This window comes from Mixophyes fleayi, chromosome 6 (assembly GCF_038048845.1).
Source record: "Mixophyes fleayi isolate aMixFle1 chromosome 6, aMixFle1.hap1, whole genome shotgun sequence".
Taxonomy (NCBI): domain Eukaryota; kingdom Metazoa; phylum Chordata; class Amphibia; order Anura; family Limnodynastidae; genus Mixophyes; species Mixophyes fleayi.
Window position 1 is genome coordinate 58,367,743 of NC_134407.1, and position 26,887 is coordinate 58,394,629.

General features: G+C 39.4%; 1 protein-coding gene across 1 annotated transcript in view; it reads right to left on the reverse strand.

The window, feature by feature from the left end:
- Positions 1-7,794: 7,794 nt before the first annotated feature.
- NFKB2 (nuclear factor kappa B subunit 2) overlaps positions 7,795-26,887 on the reverse strand; it is a 44,611-nt gene continuing 25,518 nt past the window's right edge. Inside the window, exons 9-23 of the mRNA XM_075216626.1 lie at positions 26,187-26,291; positions 25,355-25,440; positions 24,701-24,839; positions 24,336-24,455; positions 23,001-23,219; positions 22,638-22,779; positions 22,041-22,155; positions 21,074-21,281; positions 19,805-19,974; positions 19,296-19,398; positions 15,867-16,087; positions 13,263-13,329; positions 12,197-12,369; positions 11,988-12,099; positions 7,795-8,544 (exon numbers count right to left, since the gene is read on the reverse strand). Coding sequence (XP_075072727.1) covers positions 8,393-8,544; positions 11,988-12,099; positions 12,197-12,369; positions 13,263-13,329; positions 15,867-16,087; positions 19,296-19,398; positions 19,805-19,974; positions 21,074-21,281; positions 22,041-22,155; positions 22,638-22,779; positions 23,001-23,219; positions 24,336-24,455; positions 24,701-24,839; positions 25,355-25,440; positions 26,187-26,291 — 2,132 coding nt within the window. The 3' untranslated portion in view covers positions 7,795-8,392. The remainder of the gene's footprint in view (positions 8,545-11,987; positions 12,100-12,196; positions 12,370-13,262; positions 13,330-15,866; positions 16,088-19,295; positions 19,399-19,804; positions 19,975-21,073; positions 21,282-22,040; positions 22,156-22,637; positions 22,780-23,000; positions 23,220-24,335; positions 24,456-24,700; positions 24,840-25,354; positions 25,441-26,186; positions 26,292-26,887) is intronic.

Below are 26,887 nucleotides of genomic sequence, written 5' to 3' on the forward strand. Positions count from 1 at the left end.
GAAATCTTTTAAAGTTTACTTATAAATGTGAATGTTATCGTCTGCGAGGTAAAAGCTTTGTTTATGGTTATGTTGTTTAGCTGTATTTTTACGGAATTGGAGTTTTGACACTTAGAGATATATTTAATTTGCAACCTATATCACCACCTAAAGCTGCTGCTGTGTGAACTATCCATCAATGCTCAGCAATGCAGAGGTAATAATAGGAAACCTTCTTAGAAGTGACATCCCCAAAATCAAGAGGATTCAGGTAAGCTCCATGTATAGTTCTTACATTAGTTCATTTATACAATAATAAAATAAAACATAATAATTTATTGAGTAAATACCAAAACCTGGCTATAAGAATAGAGTTTAACGTCTAAACATAAAAAAGTTAATCTCGTATGAAAAGACGTATTAATATTTGGAAATATATTGGCAAATATTTCCGTACAATAATAGAATGTACTTTTTAACTAATACATATGATTGTTTTGTTTGGCACTATTGAGTGATTGGCCATTTTAGGCTTGTTGTATCTCTCAGCTCTGTTTTTAGACTTGCAGACAGGGACTCTTCAGTATCACAACCCTTTCCCAGATATGTCATAAACTTTTAATTATATATTTGTGAATGTTGTAAGTATCATTTGTAAAAAAGTAAATTAGAATTTTATGTTGAGTGGTCCTTTCAATCAAAATGTAAAAACCATAGAGGAGACGTTTCCAAAATAGTTTTAAGTAAAAATATCAACGTTACAGACTAAACATTGAACAATCGTTAAACACTTCACATTCACACTTATACAGCTTTCTGTGGTAGTTGCTCTGTGGTATTTCTATATTGAGTGGAAGTATTAGTAGAGTTTAACTAAGGGCTACACATCATGTAGAGTTTCAGACAACCTTGGTGTCCAAGTGTTATAGGTTCAGGACACATTGGAAATTTGTTCCATAACAGTTGGAGAGCCACAGATTGATAAAGCCTATTCTACAGGCATACATCATTTTATCAAAAGTCAGGCAGTCCATTAGTAATTGGGTTTACAGTTGTAATGGAGGAAGTCTAGATCTCCTAAAGTTCAGCAGTATCTTCAAGCACATAGCTATAGCTTACAATACTTACACGGCTGGAGAACAAACTTCTGGAAATTTCATGTAAAACTGAACTATATTCCACCATTAGCAAAGTGCTGGACACTACCAAATGACATTCAAAAAGGAATAAATTGCATTTCTCACAAAGGTCTGTGCTGTAGATCCCCATAAGGGTTCAGACTTTCTCACTGAAGGTGAACACAGTGTGGACATTTCTCAAACTTGTAATCACTATGAGAACTGCACTGTCTGTAATCAAAGTACACATATGTTATCCATGACCTTTATGTTTAACGGGTTTCCCATACTTGTACTGACTTCACAACTAGACAAAACAATGCAGCCTGCGGCCTCCACGTTTGTCCAGTGTTTGAAGTCTGGACGTATTAGTGTGGTCGTCTTAGTGATTAATAAATCACTATTATAAGGACTTAGTGATGAACATAGGACAGCATACAACTGTTCATTGGAGTGCGAGTCTAGCTGATCTGTAATAAATTGTGTGTATCCACTTAGATTGGATTAACCTGTTTCTGGCAATTACAGACTGAACCATATTAGATAACGATCACGGTTTGGAATGTTTCTAAGTCCATAAACTAATAACTTGTTTATAGTAGAAAGTGGAGGCTATTTCATAGTGGAACAAATCTAGAGACTTTCTTAAGATGACATTTAAAAGTTATAACTTGCTATTTCAATGGTGTGCCACAGATAGATAGATATATATATATATATATATATATATATATATATATATATATATATATATATATATATATATATATATATATATATATATATATATATATATATATATATATACACACACACACACACACAGATATTGGACTCCTCCCAATTAAACCGTGTCGTAACATTATTTAACAAAAGTTTATTGTGAATTTGTTGGAAGGGTTCTATTATTGTTCTACAATGCCCCTGTAGCAAGGCAGGAATGCAAATCTTATGATATAATAGATAGTTTCTTATAAATGGTGCTCTTAAAACCGGGATATGCTGCCTTAATCCAGGGATTCCAATAAAATCACTTGAGAAAAGAAAGTTTCAAAATCAGAGGATTAATGGCCACTGTCTCCTGATCAATGATCTGGTTACGGCTGCCACAGAAGCACTGGACACCACCACTTGGATTTAGAGTATTCTCATGAAATGTGTTCCTCTGTGGAATGTCTGAAAATTTACAGTCACTAAATGAATTTCATCTGACAAGTTCTATTCAGCGTGTGGGTCTGGTGAGTGGCTGGCTCTACCATTTATTGTTATATTACTATTCTATTTCAATAGAATGTCAACCTCTTTGTTTTTAAAACAATGCAACTCTTACTTGCAATATGCGCTGTAACATCTGACCAGTGGTTAAACAAGCTTCCTGCACCTCTCGCCAATCCTTAATTGTCTGTGAGGGCTTTGATGTTAGGGATGTACAGGGATTGTTCTGTGTCATAATCTGGCCACTGCTTATTTATAGACACTACAGTACGGGTAAAAAAAAACACTTATTTCCTTCAGTTTAATTTACATTACAGCAGCTATTTGAAGGAAAGAAGCATCCCATCTCAACAATGCATTTTTCTAAACTATGATGCATTGTTCCCACACCAGGGAGTAACTATTGTACATCTCTAGCACACATGTATTACATACTGTCCTACTAAACTGGTCATGTATGTCTTATGGTCACTCCTAAGCTTGGCATTTGTAAGATTATTCTGTGGCTACTGTGTGAAAATACATAAAATAAAAGCAGAATTTATAACCTGCAAAAGGTTATGTATTATGTGGGTGTCAAATTTCAGGTAAAACAGGAGCTACTAAGTATTCCTGGTAGATGCAAGTTGTTTGTTTTGTTGATGCCAAAGCACTATTTCAATACAGCAGATAATGAAGGTGGAGTTTTATTCAAAACACTGTTGCCTATGCACAGTGGAGGCAGACGTTTTCTGGGCTGAGCCAATCATCATGCTAAGATGGCCTATCCGTTCACTAGGGACCAGTGATAGAACACTCTCCCTTATGTCTCAGTCATGTGACTAATTTGTAGTGAATTGATAGGCTACATATTTGTTTCTGCCAACAGAATGTTGTCTGATTCCACAGAGTTTATGTAACTGGTGCACTAAGGGTCTATTTAACAAACTGCGATAGCCCAAAACATCCAGAGAAAAGAGCTGTGGGTATCGCAGGACTTCACTGTATTTATGAAGAGATTAACAATGGTGAAATCTGAGATTTCTCCTCCATTATCCTACTTTTCGTTAGTTACCCTAGTCCCCATAGAGATTTCAGTGATTTACCAATACTTGCTTTTTGCTTCAAACGAACACCATATCAGGATGGGGTAAGCCTACCCGTCCCTAGGGGGTCCAGAAAAGCCAGAAAGGCTTTGCATGACCCCATGCCACATGCATTTCACATTCTGCATTTGCCAGTTGCTGGTGAAAAGTAAGAGCAGTTCATGTAGGAGGTGAGGTGGGGGGGGGTGTGTTCCCAGAGCAGCTCTAGCATAGGAAATAGCAGCAGTACTGCATTATGTATCGCTGCGATACATAATGAGTGTTACTGCTGTACACAAACAAATAGACCCTTAGGGCACTTCTTGCTGCTACCGTGGTAAACCAAGTTTTTAGTTATAACAAGATTGGTCAGAGAACATAATCTGCATTCTGCAGGATTCTATTTGTACACTTAGCAAATTAGGGCAATGCACAGGAATGGTTATACAGGGAAGAGGTATGCCCTCATTAACCAATGTATTACTGGCTAGGCAGTGGGTCATCATAGGAGGTACACTAAGATGCTTGGGTCCTATGAATGGTACATACCACCCGCATTGCACAACACTCCACATCAACTCTCCATGATTGATATTTAGGATAATGTGTAGTTTTTTTGTGTTTTACAAATATATAATATCCAGTATAATGTTTGTATACTATGTGGTCTGTAAAACCTCAAATATAGGCAAAAAGTGTTTTATTACTGTGAAATGTTTGGCAATTGTGACAAAGAATGACTGTAATATACAGTATATAGAGTATAATGTGTAGTGGTTGGGGAGGGAAGAGGGATGCACTATAATCATCCACTTCAACAATCATTTCCTATAATTTACAATGAATCTATTGGTCTTCTGTCCTTTGGTGTGACAGATATTATAGTTTTTACCATTCTTCTGGGTCTAAGGTTAAATGCATCCAAGTACCTGTGCTGTACCCAAAACAAGGTTGAGGTTGGTTCTGGTTAGTATGGCAGGTAAAATGCTGAATACATGGCAAGCAATGTTCTCTCTACTCTGTGCAAAACAGTGTATGCACATAGTCTGCAGAATAATACTGGACTGAAAAATGTGGTTTGAGACACTAAAGTAAAACATTTATCTCTAGAATTTGTCTTTAGGTATTTTAATGGGGGAAAGTTTATTTTACTAATAACATATTCTATGTGAGCATCAACCAAATCATGTCTGTTTGAAAGAAGAGAAGCAAAACTAAAGTGATAATGCAGTAGCTGTAAAGAAAGCATTTTAATTATCGCTTATAAGAGTCTTGTTTTGGTGTCTGTTACACAGCAATCTGGTAATTGGCCTGTCTGAGGATAAGCAAGCCTAGGCGTTCTCTAAACCTATTAGTTGCATATCAAAAATGGGTCACCAGGCTGATTAGGCCGGGTATTCATAAGCCTCATTAATGAACCACTGAAGTTCCTGCAGCTGTTAATTTTCTCCAGTTTTATTAATATTTGTGCTTCTGCAAATCTAAATGTTCCCCCACCAATAAACCAGTTATTTATTAGAGTACAATGTTTTACACTGCTCATATAGTCGTCCTTGTATATTATTAAACCATTTGCTTTATTTATAGACAACTATAAATATAATTGTAATGGTCGGTCACATATGGGGCAATGGAGGGTGAACATGGTACAGTCTGACTCGCAACCTGTCCGGTTGCCAAGCAACAGCAACTCGCCGTATAATATTCAGCATTTATATAATGGAAGGACAGACATGTAGAATCACTGTTCACTTCTCCAGGTTACTGCTTCAGTATGCTATTATGTTTTTAAGATAATTATATTAATGCATTCTCAGAAGCAGGGTAATTGGCTTCAGCAGAAGCCTGGAAAGTAATTTATTGTAAATTCATTACCGCATATGGTTATGCACTAAAACAACAAGGATGCATACAAAATGAATAATATTGAAGAAAGAAAAGGATAGAGTATAATAAAATCTAATGGAATATTTATGCATTGCTCACCATAGCCAGGGAGAGGTGATAGAAGTGTTACAGTATAGTGTATACAGTATGCCATAGAGATCCCCCAGAAAAATTGCTGTATAAGCTATGACATTATATTACATAGTGATTGACATATTTGTACATTTGCAACATTTTAAAATTGTTTGAGAACTGGTGCTGTATTCAAGTCATTCCTAATGCATGTTATGGTGGTATCGGCCGTCTTGAGACTAAGCTACATAAGCCATTAAACGTTTTATAAACAATAGAATTAAATGAGCCAGAAACTTCCCTTTTCTTCACGGACTTCCGTTTTCTACCAGATAGTTCTTGCCTTGCACATTGATCATTACTCCAGTCCGTCTTATGGGTGACAGTCAGCGGGTGTGACAACCTCCATGATTTCTGCATGCTTTTAGCATTTCTATCACACAAGTCGGGATGGGGCACTGTGCTACAATGAGGATTAGAACACAGGTCTCTCAATGTATATTGTGACACATCACTGCTTTGTATGCGGTTTTTTTTTTTATCTTTAAGCTCAGTCCTTTGCATTTTGTGATAATTAAGGAGCATGATCTGTCCTCTCCTTTTGTGTTCTGGGACAACAGCAGTCTAGAGATGTCCTTAAGCACCAAGAGGTCTAACAGTTTTGTACTTTCCCCATCTTTCAGCATTGCAGTGGCTCGTTGCCACCCTGTCAGTAACTTGGTTACACTCCTAGAGATAGGCCATTGGCTGCTTCTGTTTTGCTTCATGGTAATATTTTATGCATCTCTTATTCTAAAAATGCTATTTCCTTTCTGTAATTCTGGTTACTTGCAAGTCATGCACCCAAGAAATGCCAAACTGTTTTCTGCGTAAAAGATCTGTGTTCAGTTTTATTTTCCATACATTAAATTAAAATTACTTTTCACATGGATGTCTTGCAGTGTTTATTTTCTTTATGACTAATTAGAGTGTTATTATGACAGGGTGGTGGATAAGACTGTTCACAATCATTTCTTCCTTGCCGATTTCCCACAGGAAGGCACTGTTTAGAACTACCACTTTAGTAAGATAAGAACCAGCAACTAGACGAGATTGAAACGGATAAAGTATGTTTATGCTGGTTATGTGGATATCAGTGGATGTTTTTTCTTGTATCGAATGATGGCAACTGAAAACACTTTCTACAGCCTCTAAGCAACTGGTACTATACAGTGAAGTATTCCTAATGAAAAGTGTTTTAGGTGTATTTCTGTTCTCAAATCTATAAGCATGCTGTACAAATGATCACGGGGAGGGGAGAAGACTGGTTTTTCGACGGACTGCAGAGTCATTAGGGGTAACAAAGACCTAAATTAGGTCGTTTGCTGTGCATTAGAAATTTTGGATAAGGAAAGTTCCTTGAAGACCTGTGCATCCAAGGGACAAGTCAAAGTGTCACGTTCTTATTGTATTCCATTATCATAATACTATGGAAATGTCAAAGAAAGGAAGAAAGTTGTACTGACTGGTATCTCTCCACATTAGTAAAATATCTAAATGTTTAAATGCAAGTATTTATGTCTGCAATGTCTATCTTAGCTTCATTTCAATATCTAAACTGATTTTATTTATCTAGGATAAAGGCATTTTGCTTTACCTATGACTTGATCCAAAATAACTAGTTCAAAAGGAACTTGCTGACAAGAATTATTATTTTTTTATTCAGCATAACATACACTACTTGATGTGTGTTTTACAGGAACTATGCCTACTTTGTGTTATATAATGGGGTTGCTGTATGAAGGAAATAGACGCCAATAGATCAAGTGTGTTTTATTACGACAAGCGTACAATAAATTTGTTTTGATCAGTTCTATAATGTCTACCGATTGCTTCAGAATATTTATAAAATCAGTATCGTAACCGACTTCCTTGAATTATCCAGTCAAACATTCAGCCTGTTTATCAGATTTCTCTTTCACAGTTTAGTATAAACATTTGCATCTGGCTCTATTTTGAAGGATTTGTTACGGCCACTGTTGATTGGTATTGGCAAGTTTTAGCATCTACTTTTTAACATGAATGCTAGTAAGTAGGCAGCCCTTAGTAGCATCAACCCTGATATAAGTCCAAATAAGAAATCTACGATCTGAATTGGCAGTATGGGTTAAAAAAAAAAAAAAGCTTAATCATTACTACATTTACATATACAATAAATTACTTATATGGAAGAGGGGTTTACTTTAAGTATATTTAAGTATATACATAAGTAAAGAAATAAATACAAGGAAACCAGTGCATGACACACACACACCCCCCCCCCCCCCCCCCACACCTACCTCTTTTTCATAACATCCCCACTTGTTCTATAACTACAGATGTATGTTCTACCGGAGACCCTAGCACACCATGAATTCATTGCATTGCTGAGACATTAAAAAGAGACTTGTCTATGACGTATATAAAATAGAGTGCACACATAAAATGCGTAACATTTATTCATAGTAAAAATAAAGACTTTTTAAATAAGAGTATTAAGAGTGAACAAAAGTAGAGTAGAGGATAAATGTGAAATATTACATAGGAAGAAAACTACGGCCTGTGTACACCTGCAGATATTTGCAAACTTAGATATTCTACTATTAGTCCATACAGTAGAACACTTGAATCAGCTGTGCACAAGCCTCAAGTAATTTAGTGCTCCAAGTAACTCGCCGCTGATGCTAGGACGGAGAAGGGGGGCGGGGGCTGGAAATAAGTTTTAAGATCATTTTCCACTCTGGATTGGTGTTAAAATTGTAGTAAATTCAGCCCCCCTTGAAGCTCCTTGCCTTTCTAGAAGGAGATTCCACAAAACAGTTTTAAATGATTGGCATAGCAGAGAGTGTGCCCCACCTCCCCCCACTATCAGTGTTGATTGGAACCTACTGCCAAAGTTCAGATTGAAATTTCACTGCATTATTGAAGAAAAAAATCCATGGTTCATCCAATCAGCTAAATTTCAAGCACCACACCGTCATCTATTACGTTGTGTGATAGATCCAGGTATGCCTCTTTCAGTCTCTCTAGATTGGGACACTATTGTCCACTAGCTGGTTCACTTCTTGGGGCTAGTTCTTGTGTTGGAGACACCCTTGAAGTCTCTGGGAGAACAGGTTTTTGAGGTCCACATTCCGTAGATACTTCCATGTCTACAGACTGGCTGCCATATGCACTGTCAACCTTCATCTCTGCAAGTAAGAAAAGATCTAGTTACTACTAACAAAACAAAAATGCTATAACTAATATATTATGTTTAATGTTCCTGTAACTGCAGAACCAAGAAAAAATAGAATAGTAAAGATCATAATCTTTACTTGAAGTTAGCGCTGGTTTGCATTATAGCTCTGTTCTTGGAATCATTCTCGCTATAGCACTGCTCTGTTACAAAGCTATGTACAGACAGTGTGTGATTCAGCACTAACTGTCTCTTTGCTTCAGGTAAAAGGGGGTCCCTACCTATATACTATAGTAGTATTATATTTTATAGCTATGTGGGGGGGGAAGAGAGAGAGAGTGTGTATTAAAAGGACATTCACTTTAATCCTATATCGTTTGGTTCATTGTGGAAAAAACAGCTTTTATACTTGAAGCATGTGGAGGTCTTATTGATTTAAGTAGAATGTTGTTGTCTGCAGGGGAAAAAAAAGATCTTGTTTCTGAGAAATGCAAATGTTACTTGTGGCGTTAGCACTAGGAGGTGGGACATTTTTGTATAGGGCTGTACTGGTATCAGCCAAGAAGCCATCCATGGGGGATTTAGTCATGTAATGAAACATATTTCTATTAACAAATTCAGTGCCGCAGATGAGAAGCCTCTCCTCTGACAATTAGGAGATAAACGACTGTTTCATTTGCTAACCATTCCGTAAACAGAAGAAAATGTAGATACAGATCTGCAATGAGATGTTTATTTCCAAGCAAAAAGGTTCTCACAAAACAAGTGGATGCTTTTTTTTTTTTTTTAGACTTTGCAGTGTCAGATTATTACATAACTGGACTCTCACAAAAAGTTATATGACCTACATTTGTAATGTAATACACCATGAAATGTGCCCTTTCCTTTGTAAATGTCCTGCTGACTATCGGTCTATTGGAGTTATGACAACACATGACCTAATAAAATACCCTGATCCACCTGGTTCTTTGTGGAAACCGTCATGAATTAGCAAGTGTGGCGACATTAGGTAGTAAATGAGCTTTAAGGACACAACTAACAATTCTCATTGCAATCTGCAGCTCTGGAACAGTTTACACATATGGGCAGACATCAGGCACAACACACTAAGGTTTAAAGAGCATCTGACAGTGGTGGGAGCCATTCTGTGAGCTGCAGTGATTAATAAGTATGACAATACAGTTCACCAGGAGCCAGTGATGTCAACAAGGTGCTTCATGACCAATATTCAGGAGGCACTGGTTCATGGTGAACCAACACATTTTCTAAACATATATTTTTGCTCAACCAGTGGTTTTAATTAGCTGTATAAAAGTGTAGCTTGATCTGATATGTTCATGTTAATAATATTTTCACTATTAGTCACACTGCAATTATAAGTTACACTAACAAAGGTCTGTATTGTACCTAAATCCTTATATTCTGTTACTGCCGAAACCCATTTTGGGCCTTGGGAACCCTCTATTACCTGCCTTGTCTTCTCCCCCACCCACATCTACAGAAGAACAGTCACCCTGGTCCTGTGCAGGTTTACAACAGAGAACTGACATTCTTTGAATTGTGCACACTGCATCCGGCATGCTGTGGCCGGCCAAGGGAGTTTATGGTCAAGGCCAGGAATTAACCGGCAGATCCAGACACTAATCAAGAACCCCCAGACTGTTCCTGAACCTCAGTGATGGTGGTGTACACTGTGCTGGTACTTCAGTCACTGCATTCTGGTGCGTAAATAAGAATATTGTTATGAATAAATTAAACAACTTATTACTAAACTGCACACAAACAATATGGTTCCTTCATAAAGCCATGTCTCTGTCTAAATGCCGCAGTCTTATGCGGTTATCAGTGTTGCTTTTGCGGTCTATGATGACCTGCATTATCCACGGGCTGAGCTACCAGAGACACTTGCCATCTATATGAAAGTATTACAAAATGTTTGTGCCCAACTTGTCAATTATGAATGCCCCAGCAATGTCATTGCCTTTTCTAACCAGCAAATGAAAGTAATATTTCTACATTTTAAACATATATATTTGCTTTTATTAACTAGGAATATGTCTGCATGCATGTATGTATGTGCATAACTATTGTGTAGAAGCATGTGCTTTCTAGCAGTACTGTAATGTACCAATATTGATCTACACATCTTACTATCTACCGCTGGATAACAAGGTTTGACTTTTGGAAAATGAAAGAAACATTTTCTACCAGACATGAGTAGTTAGTACTGAGCAACTCAAAGTCAAGGATCAGACTTATGCCTTCGACAGAGGCAGAGATGAAAATGTGGGAGGTAAACAGAAGTTGCTAGTAGTGCAGGTTACTTCCCTGAACGCTTGTTATAATCAGGGAGAGAGAGAGAGACACACTCACATACTTCTAATTAAGCATTCATCGAATTGTACCAAACAGTTGGTAACCCTAACTTCTCCACTGCTAAAATTACATTTCAGAGCTTTGCGATGTAGAGGATGATATTCCTTCTGTCAAGCAAGGATTTAACCCTTTAGATGACCAGTTGCAAAATAGTATTGGCGTACAGCACAATGAAGGGATTGGTAATTTGGAGTGGGGTACGGCTTAACGGTGCCAAGTACACCGACAACACTTACCCCGACATCTTCAGTCCGGATGGCAGCTTCACCGACGAGGATCCACGACTTGTGTGAAGCGACTTCAGCCAACCGCGATGAGTGAAGACCCCGGCGGGACTTGATGACATGAGCGAGATAAGAGCAGCGTTAACAACGTCTCCTAAGGGGGTAATGTAAGTATGCAGCTATGTACAATGTCCAACCCTTTCTAAAGTACATTGTACATAGCCGCATACTTACATTACCCCCTTAAGAGCAGTGTTAACAGCGTCTCCTATCTCGCTCACATCATCAAGTCCCGCCGGCATCTTCGCTCATTGTGGTTGGCAGAAGTCGCTTCACACAAGAGTCATCGTGGATCCTCGTCGGTGAAGCAGCCGTCCAGACTGAAAATGTCAGGGTAAGTGTTGTCAGCATCGATATGCTGACTACCACCGGGTAATTTGTACATAGGGAGAGAGATGATAAGCAGTGCAGGGGCACATTCTTCACACTCAAGGAAAGGCAACGTGGAGCTCTCCGGTTAGTGCTACAGCACAGCTACTGCTGCTACTGGGGGTTATATAGAGGCCACATTATCAGCAGTCGCTATGAAGCAACTAGAGATGGCATGTTACTCTCTTACATCTCTCACCAATTTTTGTCCAGAGCGTTACTCCATTCCAATATATTAGGTGTGTGTAATTTAATCACACTGGATTACCCGGCAAACCCATTGGAGGTAATAAAATATTACTTAGCAGCCACCAAAACTCCAGTCAGTAGTGACCAGTTCTTCAGTTCTGTACTCCTGTTATTCACACCCAGACCACATAGTTTATTGTGCACTGGGCCAATCCTGGCATTTAAGAGAAAGTCATACCTTGATTTTCCTGCTTAATATAGGTCTCCGAAGTACACAGCAACTCCACACCCTCATTCAGTCCCATGGACTGTAGTGTTTTAATGAGCTCGTTAAGGCTTCCACCAGCAAGCTAAGAAAAGAAACATAACTGAAATGAACACCAACAGACAACCAAAGCAGACGTCTATAAGACATCACACAATAGCCTACGTGCAGTATAAACGTACCTCATAACTGCGCAGGAGGCTCTCTGTTGGGGAGGAAGTGTTCTTATAAGTGTCAACCAAACTTTGAAGTCTCAGGCGTGAAGCGAGTTCTGTCCAGTCTGACCCCGTCTGGCCCTCGTTTAGTAATTTCTCAAGGCGCTGTACAGTATTGCTTTCTAGAGACAGAACGTTACCTATCAAGAGGAAAGAACATCCAGTCCCTTATTACTGTGCCCAGCTGGGTGGAAAAACAACAAAGTAGATAACAGAAATTTTGTTTCTTATATTCCGGCTAAACGGTGAACGTCGCTCTACTTTGATGCCAGCACCCCATGATGTATCCATTAAAGGACTGATCAATGGAAATTCAAACTTTGAACTTTGCAATGTAAACATACAGATTATATTGACATATGATAGATGTCCTAGTAAGCAATCAGCCGAGTGACAGAACTGTTGCTACAAGTATCTACAAACATTTAATTCTTTAGAGGCATATTTATTCTCAATATTGTAGCTGACACTAAGCATCTGTATCTTAGCAATTGTGGAATAAGCCTTGAGAAACAAATCAATGAAAACCGTGCACTAGAAATACTGTAATGTGCCATAGAGGGGAGGAGTCTCTGTACAGCCACAACCCACATACTTAACCTCCCCGCAGCTTCAGCAGAGCTACTGGTGTCAGAATACGACAATGATGTCATGGGAAATGTTTACATGGACCAACAAGTGAATAATTGCAGATATGATTGTATATGTGTATACACACATGCACACACTTAAACAAAAATGGGGACATACATTAAAATAAATGAATAGGAGGAAAGTGACAGGGGTTAAGCTACAGATGCGAGGCTTGACATATAACTACATGGAGGCTGAGAGAAGAAAAGGCTACATGAGAAATAAATAAAAATACAGGTAATGCTACTATTAATAGTTAATAAAAGTTTGAAACAAATACAGTGTTTGATACGAGAATGGTGAGCTTTAGAGCAGACTTGACTCCAGCTAGCGTCATCTATGGGAAAGTAATGGACAGCAGATGGAGACGCAGGAAGTTGCAGCATATGTCAGACAGTACCTGGCTCTTGTTCTGCTGGCTTCCAAGCAGTACTGCCAGCTGTGTGTTTAGACAAGATATCTCGCACCTGGAAAAAAAACATTCCAACTCATTAGTATTGTGTATAATTTATGTTTAAACAGGACTATTCGTATATGTTCTTTCTATTTCACGTGGAGAGAATTTTTCACAAGCCCCAATTTCAATTATTCATTTTTGTATTAAATATATTTTTTCAATAATTAAAACATTTAAAATAATCAAATTGTGAATGTAGTGTTGAGGAAGATAAAGCAAATTAGATTAATGTTAGTAACAAAGAATTAGCATTAAAAGTGCACATTTAATTTAACATTGCACAAAATCCATAACCGTTCTTTGCATTGTCTATGTAAAATGCCAATATAAAGATGAACATGTAAAGAGAAGTTTAACACTATATTTGTGAATTTGATCCTTTGTCCTTACAGTGTGCCGAGAGATAGATAGAGAATATATATATATATATATATATATATATATATATATATATATATCTATCTATCTATATATACATCTATATCTATCTATCTATCTATATATCTATATATATATATATCTTACCTAAGTGTCTAGGATGTCCTCAGCAGGATATTTAAAACTCCTGATCTCGTTCCATTTTCTCTGAAATAGTATTGTAGCCCAGCCAATCACAGACCTAAGCATAGATTTGGACTTTCCTAGCATCCTCTCTCATTGTTAACGCTTTGCTGGGAAAGCAATTAAAGTGTACTTGTTTATAAGTACCTGTCTTTACCCATTTCATCATTTTATATGACTAAGAGGATGGCACACCTCCTCCTGCATCCACACTGGCATTGCAAGAGACTAACAGGTGTCCGTGACCACAGAATTGTGTATTTATCACACATGGCACCCTGCGGGCAAGTGTCCAATTTCCAATGTACAGTTTGTTCCAGAGCTGGAAGGACAAAATCAGCTATTAAATGGTCACTCTCTCTCAGCGCGCTGTCTTTCCTCCAAACAACAGATTGCATATAACAGACTTGCGTCATGTAGCTGACAGGATGACGGGAACACAAGCCAAGCTTTCACTATACACATCAATTCGCTCCGAGGACTCAGTGCTGAGAATGTGGAGTATAGCACACTGATATTATGGAGGAAAATGTAAATGTTGCAATACTTAAGTGACCCAGTACACAATGTGGAATGGGTGTAGTTTACATTTCGTGTACTGATGGTGATCTGTTGACACTTTTTTTTTAAGGAGAAGTTTATTTTTGTACAGCCTAAGATAGAGGAAGCAAATGTGATTCTTCAGCTGTTGTGGAATTATTATTATTATTAATATTTATTTATAAGGCGCCACAAGGCATCCGCAGCGCCGTACAGAGACAAACAAAATCACAATACAACGGGAGACAGCACAGTACAGTAAACACAGCAACTCAGTACGCTCAATGCACAGCTAGAGAGGGCGGGGAAGGGGGAGGGAGGATCCGCAAACGACGGGGCCCAAGAAGGAGGGCGCGGAAGACAGGGAGACCCCCAGGGGGGAGGAGGGAGCGAGAGTGGACGTGGGGTGGAGGACCCTCTAGGAGGAGGGCTAAGTAGCTGGAGAGCAGAGTTAGAAGTGGTGGAAACAGGAGGAGAGATGGCCCTGCTCAGAGGAGCGTACAATCTAAGGTGGATCACCACATTTATATTCAGACTTTGTAACAGTCCCTGTAATTATGGTTTCAGAGCTGGATTAACATGTCATGATGCCCTTGGCAAGATACTTGTCCCCTCCTCCGATCCACTCTAGAAAAGCTGGGGCTGAAGGCAAAGCAATTTATGTGATTTTGGTATTGATAAGGTCAAATTTACTGAAAGTGAAAATTGATTCTAATTATTTTGTGTTACAATTCTCTTTAATTTCAGTTTAGTGTTAAACATACACATATGGTGCATGTGAGATTTAGTTACAGTGATCCCTGACCTCTGCAGAGTAAGCTTAGTTTGGGTGCTATGGGTAACAGATCTGTCATGCAGTCTTAGAACGGTCTGTCCCTCCTTCTCCTCCTCCCACTTCATATTCCATTCTGTGTTACTTTCTCTGCAGGTGTTCGTTCTTACGAGTCAAACCCTAGCAGATGTAATCATGCTGCTGGCAGCCTGACGATATCACTGGACAGACAGACACTGTTTGGTGATGAAGTTACAATATTTGATAAGGGGTAGATCATTGCAGGCAGAGCTGTCATGTACAATCAAGTTGCCCTTCCCCCACTAGTACTGCATTATAAAAAGCCAGAAAAGTGTTTAAAAAAAATTATTTATACAGTCACAATAATAAAACAAAAATACAGACACACCGAGGTAATGTTGGCTTTATTATAGGCATTATCAAAAAATGAAATGATCCTTTAACATCACTCACATCCACTTTCAAGGCAACATTTGACACTCTGACCTTGTAAAAAAATTATGTTTGTGAATATGATATAAAAGGTATTTCCTATACAAGTAACTTTAAAATTCAGTTTTTTTGTTTTACTGTCATTTTATGACTTTGACTAGATCTTTTATAGTCCACGATACAAATTAAATCAGTGCAATAGAGTAAAATGAAAGCCTCACCTTATGACTTCGGGTTAAGTCCAGCGGTGTGTGTCCAGGGTACCGTCTCTTAACGCCACAGTGTATGGTTCTGATCTCCTGGTCCGTGCCTTCTGAGTCAGTGTCCCCCTGCTGGTCAGAGTCGGTATCCATATACACATCTGAATCACTGTCTGTATCATCGCTATCACTAGATGCTGTGCCATGCAAAGGCTCATCATTTTGTAACATAACATTTGCACCTGACAATGAGAAGGAATGTGATTAACACAAAGTCCAAATGATAACAAAACATAGTGTCACAATACACATACTGGCTGCAAGATACAGTTACTTTTCTACCAACGGATCAAAAACATGGAGACTAAATGATCATCTTTAAAAACAAAAACGCTAATGTGCCTTAAAGTGTCTCAGCTGCACTTGACATGAAGGGTGTAGATAAAAAGTCAATAAGCCTAATAGAACATACTCAATCTCAACTTAAAAGGGGGCTTCACATACACATAAAAATAACAACACGGCTTCAGTCGAAGACACATTAAGAGGGGACAGGACGTCAAATCCGGGTTCAAACAGAACCCTGCCCATAGGCATAGTACATACTTATTATTTCAGTTCACTTCAACCTCTTTCAAGCACATTACACTATAAAATATTTTGTTCTGGATCCCACCTTCTGCATGGTGCATGTCCTGTACAAGTGGGAAAAGACTTTTAATGGCACAAAATTTTAGTCTAGGACTAAAGAAATGACTATCAATGTATTATTACATTCACTACCTGCCCAAGTCATAAAAAGTGATACATTCTAGCGATACACTGTATCTGGCACATGGAAAGAGAGTGTACAACGTGATACATTCTAGTGATACACTGTATCTGGCACATGGTGAGAGTGTACAACATGATGCATTCTAGCAATACACTGTATCTGGCACATGGTGAGAGAGTGTACAATGTGATAATTTCTAGTGATACACTGTATCTGGCACATGGTGAGAGAGTGTACAATGTGATAATTTCTAGTGATACACTGTATCTGGCACATGGTGAGAGAGTGTACAATGTGATAATTTCTAGTGATACACTGTATCTGGCACATGGTGAGAGAGTGTACAATGTGATAATTTCTAGTGATACACTGTATCTGGCACATGGTGAGAGAGGGTGAGAGTGTACAACGTGATACATTCTAGTGATACACTGTATCTGGCACATGGTGAGAGAGTGTACAATGTGATAATTTCTAGTGATACACTGTATCTGGCACATGGTGAGAGAGGGTGAGAGTGTACAACGTGATACATTCTAGTGATACACTGTATCTGGCACATGGTGAGAGAGTGTACAACATGATACATTCTAGTGATACACTGTATCTGGCACATGGTGAGAGAGGGTGAGAGTGTACAATGTGATACATTCTAGTGATACACTGTATCTGGCACATGGTGAGAGTGTACAACGTGATACATTCTAGTGATACACTGTATCTGGCACATGGTGAGAGAGTGTACAACATGATACATTCTAGTGATACACTGTATCTGGCACATGGTGAGAGAGGGTAAGAGTGTACAATGTGATACATTCTAGTGATACACTGTATCTGGCACATGGTGAGAGTGTACAACGTGATACATTCTAGTGATACACTGTATCTGGCACATGGTGAGAGAGAGTGTACAACGCGATACATTCTAGCGATACACTGTATCTGGCACATGGTGAGAGTGTACAACATGATGCATTCTAGCGATACACTGTATCTGGCACATGGTGAGCGAGTGTACAACATGATACATTCTAGCGATACACTGTATCTGGCACATGGTGAGCGAGTGTACAACATGATACATTCTAGTGATACACTGTATCTGGCACATGGTGAGAGAGGGTGAGAGTGTACAACGTGATACATTCTAGTGATACACTGTATCTGGCACATGGTGAGAGAGTGTACAACATGATACATTCTAGTGATACACTGTATCTGGCACATGGTGAGAGAGGGTGAGAGTGTACAATGTGATACATTCTAGCGATACACTGTATCTGGCACATGGTGAGCGAGTGTACAACGTGATACATTCTAGCGATACACTGTATCTGGCACATGGTGAGAGAGAGTGTACAACGCGATACATTCTAGCGATACACTGTATCTGGCACATGGTGAGAGTGTACAACATGATGCATTCTAGCGATACACTGTATCTGGCACATGGTGAGAGTGTACAACAGGATACATTCTAGTGATACACTGTATCTGGCACATGGTGAGCGAGTGTACAACATGATACATTCTAGGGATACACTGTATCTGGCACATGGTGAGCGAGTGTACAACATGATACATTCTAGCGATACACTGTATCTGGCACATGGTGAGCGAGTGTACAACATGATACATTCTAGTGATACACTGTATCTGGCACATGGTGAGAGAGAGTGTACAACGCGATACATTCTAGCGATACACTGTATCTGGCACATGGTGAGAGTGTACAACATGATGCATTCTAGCGATACACTGTATCTGGCACATGGTGAGAGAGTGTACAATGTGATAATTTCTAGTGATACACTGTATCTGGCACATGGTGAGAGAGTGTACAATGTGATAATTTCTAGTGATACACTGTATCTGGCACATGGTGAGAGAGTGTACAATGTGATAATTTCTAGTGATACACTGTATCTGGCACATGGTGAGAGAGGGTGAGAGTGTACAATGTGATACATTCTAGTGATACACTGTATCTGGCACATGGTGAGAGTGTACAACGTGATACATTCTAGTGATACACTGTATCTGGCACATGGTGAGAGAGTGTACAACATGATACATTCTAGGGATACACTGTATCTGGCACATGGTGAGAGAGTGTACAACATGATACATTCTAGTGATACACTGTATGTGGGAGAGGGTGAGAGTGTACAATGTGATACATTCTAGTGATACACTGTATCTGGCACATGGTGAGAGTGTACAACGTGATACATTCTAGTGATACACTGTATCTGGCACATGGTGAGAGTGTACAACGTGATACATTCTAGTGATACACTGTATCTGGCACATGGTGAGAGTGTACAACATGATACATTCTAGTGATACACTGTATCTGGCACATGGTGAGCGAGTGTACAACATGATACATTCTAGTGATACACTGTATCTGGCACATGGTGAGCGAGTGTACAACATGATACATTCTAGTGATACACTGTATCTGGCACATGGTGAGCGAGTGTACAACATGATACATTCTAGGGATACACTGTATCTGGCACATGGTGAGCGAGTGTACAACGTGATACATTCTAGCGATACACTGTATCTGGCACATGGTGAGCGAGTGTACAACGTGATACATTCTAGCGATACACTGTATCTGGCACATGGTGAGAGAGAGTGTACACAACTTAAAACTTAAGCACCTGCATTGAGAAGCATCTTTGTTAGTACTGGAGATCCAAGACTGGCAGCCAGATGCAGTGGGGTATTTCCTCCAAATGTCTGAGCATTGACATCTGCCCCCAGCTAGGGAAGAAAGACATCATTATTACATTGTGATCGATGACTACAGAACAAAAAAAGACAATCAAGTTGTGGATGAGGCAGTGACAGGACCCTATACTGTAATCTATACTGCCAGCAACCACATTAGGCAGTTACATTTTCCCAGATGCTGTAGATGGACATCTTTACTGACTGGAGATACAGAATGAACATCACAAGTTCCCAGCCCGAACCTTTGTACACATACAGCCCTCATCACAACCATGACCAGTATAGCCACATATTTCTCTGCTTTGTAGACTATTACACAGTGTTCACCCACCTGGTAGATTGATGAGACTGATTAGTACATCTACAGTGTGATCTGTTTGTTATATAAATCAAGCTTTACAGTCAGACAATACAAGTGATGCATTATTTCTCTTACTTTCTTGACTAGAAAGATGGCCATATTCAGGTTGTCCATTTCCACAGCAATATGTAGCGGGGATCGTCCACTCTTACGCTCTGCAGCGTTCACGTCGGCTCCACTTATCACCAACCGCTCCAGACATCTCTCATTTTTCACTTTCACTGCCCAGTGAACTGGGTACAAACCTGCATGCAACATATATGCCATTAAAATCAAGCAGATACACGGGGCTAAAACATTAGCACAGCACCTGCTGCTCCACATCTAACAGACACTACACAGAGATACACACATTAATAGATGATGGTCAAGTACACATGTATGTTCCAGCCTGTTCTCCTCATGCTGCTGTTTATCTGCCTGACATCCCCACTCCCGCATCACTAGACCCCCACACATTAGCCACTACCCATTATTTGCAGGAATATCACTACCACAGAGCTATATCAGACCAGCACACATTACCTCTTCTTTATTACACCCGAAGGTTTTATCTGTACAGCTCCAATCCTTTCACACCATCTTTTTTTTTGCAATCAGTGAAAGCCAACTGTCGTAGTTTGTCATTGCCCATATTCTAAGCCCCTTCCCGCCAGCTGCACTGTGCCACATAGCATTCACAGCACTTCAACTGTTTCCTCACACCCACAAACCACCTGTCACCACCAAACTTATTTCCACGGGTGACGGCTTGGTCACTTTTGCCATTTTAACCCTATAATAGACCATGTAGATAGATATAAATAAAGCAGATATAAGTAAAAACATAAATTAGGTGACCATGTGGGGGGGGGGGGGGATCTTGATTAATCCTTTAAATTGCGTATGAGAACTCACAAAGCTTACACATTGCTGGAAGTGTAATAGAAAATATGGAGCAAGTGGTGTTATTCTAGACTCCCAATTATTCTCAAATAAGTCCACTCCCAACCTCCCACCACCAGTTGCCTAGATACAAGTAGATACACACAGACCTCCTGAACAGAAGTGAGCCGGTTAGCCAGTTATTGTTGCTCTCCTTTTAACAAACTTTTGTTGTATTTTTTGAACAATGGAGCAGTCAGTCAATCAGCACTGAGGTATCTGCTAACCCCGCACATGTTTACAGAGATTGATTTAAACATCCACTGCACATATCCAAAGAGTATGTAGTAGACAGATGATGATTTGTCCATATGTCTGATTTGCAGTAAAAAAAAAAAAAAGAACAAAACAAAACAAAAAAACACAAGAGAATTCAAAGCCTAAGGACAGTTTGAACGTTATCCCAACTATACGGCTTACCATGGAAGTCTGGTGTGTTGAGAAGCTTTTTGTATCCAGCATGTGGATATTCCAAGATGACCTGAAGCATTCTATCATCTCCACCTTGTACAGCCAAGTGCAGCACGGAGTTCCCATATCGGTCAAGGATAGTGGGGTTCGCTCCAGCCCTCAACAGAAAGGCGACTGACTGGTATTGTTTTGTGATCACACCAAGGTGTAGAGGAGTCTATGCAACAATACAGAGAGCATAAGCAAGACATCAAACCACCACAGCTGTAGTCAAAATACACATTCACTGGGGGAAAACACAGTCAATAACACATAAATTAGGTGACCATGGGATTAAAAACAAACAAATTTGATTAATACTTTATGAGGACTCACAAGAGTTAGACATTGCTGAGTGTGTGAAAGAAAATGTGGTGTAAAAGGACTAGATGGGATTGTTGAAACCAGCACATAAAAATAATTCTGTTCTGTTTAATTAGATTTTTTTAATGGACTGTATAAAAGCAGATGAAAGTGAAGCTGAGCCGGACAACTATGTGTTCACTAAATCACTGAGAGGCAGAGCAGTTCTCCACAGAGAGATCTAGAAACCGGTCAGCTTGTCTATCATCTTCAGATGTGAGTGCAGTTATACATTACCGCTTGGCACTTAGACTACAACTACCAGAACGCACTACCAGGCAAGAGCTCAAAAGTGCCAGTAAAGCTTTCCTTATTGATCTTCTTACTGCACATCTGTATTCTAAACATTTTCAAATGTATAATTCTGTGCTCTCTAGATTAAAAGCTATTTTAAATATGTAGATAATACAACAGAGATTGTTAGATGCACATGTTAAACCTACGCTAACTTTAAGGGAACATTGTAAAACTGTCTGCAAATAAGAGAGGCATTATTAACTGAGTAATGATCTAAGAGTGAACCGGTGCAGAGATGAAACAAAGCTATCTGAGAAGCAAGACAGTAACTAAATACCTGGTGAAGTATGTTGCATATGTTGAGGATTTGTTGATTTGGGACGCTCCTAACAACTTCTACCAGTTGCTGAATGACGGATGTCTGCCCGTGTATGATAGCGAGATGGAGCGGCCTGGGGGAGAGAGGTAATGTTCACTACTAAGCCAGTGTTAAACTATGAGCCATTCATACAGCCAAGAGCAACTTCCGAGATGTTACATCCTGTGCATTAGGCAAATTGATTCTTCCTTATAACCAGATTTTTATACACATCTTCCCTAATCTAGTCCAAGTAGAATCCTTTCAAAGTCAATGTTTCCCAGCCTGCAATTGTACAATTGTAATTCGCCCAGTTGCGGATTATGGCTGGATCACATCTAAATATCTGAATATATATTCTGCTCAGCTACTCAATGCACAGGCATGTCAGCAGAATGAGACAAAGTGTTAGAAGGCTTTATCTATTATTATGGTTTAGCTTAAAATACTAATTATATCATACTGTACAGGAGTCCTGATGCTTTTGCCTAGTCCCCTCTGTTTTCATACATTCTAGATACAGAAATGTCCCCAGCCATAAAATGTTAGTTAGTGGAAAATGAATGAAACTCTTACGTGTCTCCATTCTCGTCCTGAGTAGCGGCCAGGGGTCTCTGCACAGCCAGCAAGATGCGGGGGTCTGCGGATACTGCATAGTCCATTAATGCCCTCGATGTACGCTGAGCCAAGGACAACATTCTTATATCGTGCAAGCGAGCTGTGAGGGGATAATGATAGTAAATCTCTACTGTCTAGAATGTGATTATGTGCTATATATGAATCAAAATATAATATCTGACATATTCTGGTTCATGTTAAGATAGGCAAACTTAAAATATATTTTTTTTAAGAATTTATAACAGAATAATTGTAGTGAATAAATCCCCGTAGATCCAGGTGACATTGTGCTATAACATAACATAAGTGTTTTCTCATTACCATGGTGCTGATCTTCACTATACTTAGATGCTGTCTTCTCCTGTGTGGGGCTGACACAAGTCTCCTCTTCTTTCTTAGGATTTGCCAATTGCTGGATATTCTCAGATATTCCTGCTGCAGAGGAGGCCTTCATCATATATCCCCCACTCTGGTAGACTCCACCAGAATGTGTGTAGTAACCAGGATGTATCCCACCAAATGAGTAATTCATATTGTTCCCTAATCAATGAAGACATGAGGAGAAACAAATTACTTGGTGCATTGGGAATGGCTAACAGACCTGTGAACCCTCACGTGCCATAAATTACAGCAAACACAGCTCTGGCTCTACTCCTAGACTCCATCCTTCTATTGCAGATAGAAAGGATGGCTACAAGCTACAGATTGCACAAGTGCAGTCATGCCATCTATGACAGGACTCCAGAGAGTCAGCCATATTGTTTTATTCCTTGCTGATCACATGATCACTGGCCTATCCAAAGATGGTGGGTCAGAAAAGACTCAGATTAGCTTTTACTAGTAGTAAGTAAAATAAATATAAAACTTTATTTAAAGCCCACTTTGTTTTAGATGGAACTCCAATACACAGACAGGTGTTGTGAACAGTAAAATGTGCACTAATAAAAATAACAAACAGGTATAAAAATAAAACAAATAATAAAATAAAATGAAACTCTGCTTCATATCCTAGTACCCATGCAGTACAACCAGGCCAGGCATCAGAATAAACAGGGGAACACGCTTAAGGACATGTTTCTTGTAGTCGATATTTGTGTGAAAATAATTATGAGCGGGATGAAGAAATCCTATATAAAATACATTTGTATACCCTAACAAATAAAACAGTTATTCTTGTTTATTATCACATAGAAAAAAATGCCACAGTCAAGGGAGTACAGGCGGTAAAGCAGTAAGGAGCCCAGCCAGACCCCTCCGCCTGTCCGGGCCCCTAGTCTGCACGGTGACATCATCACTTCGTGGCGCGCTCCAAGTCTATCAGTGTCTGTGACCCGCGCATCGCGTGAAGAACAAGGTAAGTGAATTGGGTCATGTACAGTGAAGAGGAAGGAGAAGGGGGTCATGTAAAGTGAAGAGGAAGGAGAAGGGGGGCATGTAAAGTGAAGAGGAAGGAGAAGGGGGGCATGTAAAGTGAAGAGGAAGGAGAAGGGGGGCATGTAAAGTGAAGAGGGAGGGGGCCCTGATAAGATTAATTTTGTACAGGGCTCCATAGTTTCTGATGGCAGCCCTGCCACTAAGAGGTTAAAGATGACTTGCCCTAAAAAACATATGATGATCAGCTAAATAATGTTATATAAATGAACCAAATACACTTACCGCCTCCATGTCCAAATCCTCCAGATCCTCCTCCAGGACCCCCCATGGGAGCTCCACCACCATAGGAATGGTTTAATGACGGAAGGTCTTTCCTCTTCTTCCTTTCCACCTCTTCTTTATCTGTAGAACAAACAGTTACCAGAACCAATAACAGACAGATGGATATAACTTTCCATATGCTGCATCCAAAAAAACAATCCTCATTTTCCACGTCTGCTCCTGGCACTTTCTAATGAAAATGCCCATACACACCCCCCCCCCCCCCCGCCCCCTATTGAAGCGAATGGAGAGGCAAAGATTTTCGGATACGTTTAAACAAAGTCATTTCTGGACGCAGCCTTAATCTTAATCCCCTGCTGTGTTACCTTGTTCCAATGGGTAATAGGTGAACTGTTTGGAGTCACTGACATCTCCACCACGTTTGCGCTTCAGCTGCAGGAACACAGTCACCGGGTGGTCGATTTTCTGGCGGTGGTACGGAGGGGTCCGGAAAACAATAGCATACTAAATCAAAGGGGACAACGTATCAGCCTTTAGCTCCATCAACGTAATAGCACAACACATTTAGGGTCTCAGTAGGCAGAATCACAGATACTATTGACCAAATAATTCCACAAAGAAAAGCTGTATTTCTGTATAATTACTGTGTTCATGGGCAGAATAATATGAAAAAAAAATAAAAATGATGTCACTCATGTGAATGTATTGTGCTTTCAGGAAAGCTCGGGGCCACACAAAAAGAAAAAAAATTTTGAAAGCCAAATCCATTGCTGGGGTCTCCAGTTTGACAGCCGTGTCCTAGTTTGTTGACACATGTACAGAACACTGCTAAAGTACATACTGTACAGAAAAGTGCCGGATGGTATTTTCATATGTCAAGATGCATGTTCTATTCATCTAAAACCACGTTTGACAGCAACAAATGCACATATAAATACAGCAAGAACATCTTCATCTCATCAAGTACAGACTCCTCTGCTGCAAGTTACAATATGGATGGTGAATGCAGCCAGTCATACCTGCTTGTGAACATCTGTTGGTGAGAAGTCCCCAAGAGCTTGCCATCCATTTTCATCATCTTCATAAAACCTCACTTCTATGTCATCTGCAAGAGACAGGATGCCATATAAAGGGACAATTCAACCAGCAGCCACTATTCCACATTGCACAGATGCACCATTCTGTATTGTGCCTCCCACCCTGCAACATAGTCCTATTTGTTTTTATAAAAAAAACACACAGTAGGGTAAACAGTATGAAAACTAGCAAACAAAATGGACAATATTTCCGTTTGAGGAGTAAAATGCCACTATAAGGGATAGATTCAATTCCCAACGCAGTCCGTGCACTATTACCGTTAGTACTGTAATTTTAACATGGATTTCTGCTGGAGGCTCAGGGAGCTCCAAGCAAAAATGCGCATCAATTACCCTAGTAACGCGGGGAATTAAATCTCCCCTCATATGTCAGTCTACGTTTCTCCTAGTCTACATTTAATAGGGCTCCTCTTTCTTTTTATCTATCCGCAAAGGCTTAGAAAAGAACAGTCAAGAATTCATGTATTTTTGAAATGGTCAAAAAACAAAAAGTAAACATTAAATAAATAACAATAACATATATAGAGGAGCATATGGATGTGTTTAGGCAGCAGTACTGAGTTAATGCTGAAAGGCCAAGGGATATACCCACATTTCTACAACTTGGGGTAAAAGGTGACTATGGAAGGAGAAAACTCTGCGCCTGGTGGTCTTTAACCAAAGATCAGGTTTCACATTTATAGCAATTAATCTAAATAGACAAATAAGTAGATGTAGACTCAAAAATATGAAAAGACCATGTATAAGGACAAACCTTTTTGGACTTTATCACAGAGAAGGTACACCTCATCTCCGCCCTTTACAGAACCCGACGTCTTGTCCATTCTAGAAATGCGCAGGTTTGAGGCTCCGGGAGACTCTGCAAAGAATAAATATAGTGAATATTTTCCAAAGTAAAAGCAAAAGAAAAAACAGTATTACTTACACATCACCCATCTTATATAGCATCAGGTCAATACTAGGAGTTCTCTGGTAGCAGAAGAAAATACTACACATCAGTATAATTCATTAAGGGCAAAACATCTACTGTGCGGTGCAGAACCAGCCTTGGACCTGCAGTTTGGTGGATGGACAAACAAAAACCCACAAATTCTGATAAACCCCCAAGCATTGATTAGGCAAGAATGGGCAGCCTGGGTGAATGGCAGAGGTCTTCAAAAAGAAGGGTCAACAAATATTGACTCTTTGCATAAACATAATGTAATTGTCAATAAAAGCCTTTGACACTTATGAAATACTTGTAATTTTACGTCAGTATACCATAGCAACATCTGACAAAAAGGTCTAAAAACACTGAAGCAGCAAACTTTGTTAAAACCAATACTTGTGTCATGCTTAAAACTTTTGGCAATGACTGTAGAGGGACATTATTGAATATAAAGAGAACGTATTTTTAGGTAATGTGCATAGGGGTGTACAGTCATTTCCTGTTTGCAGAAAAACTTGAACTTTGTA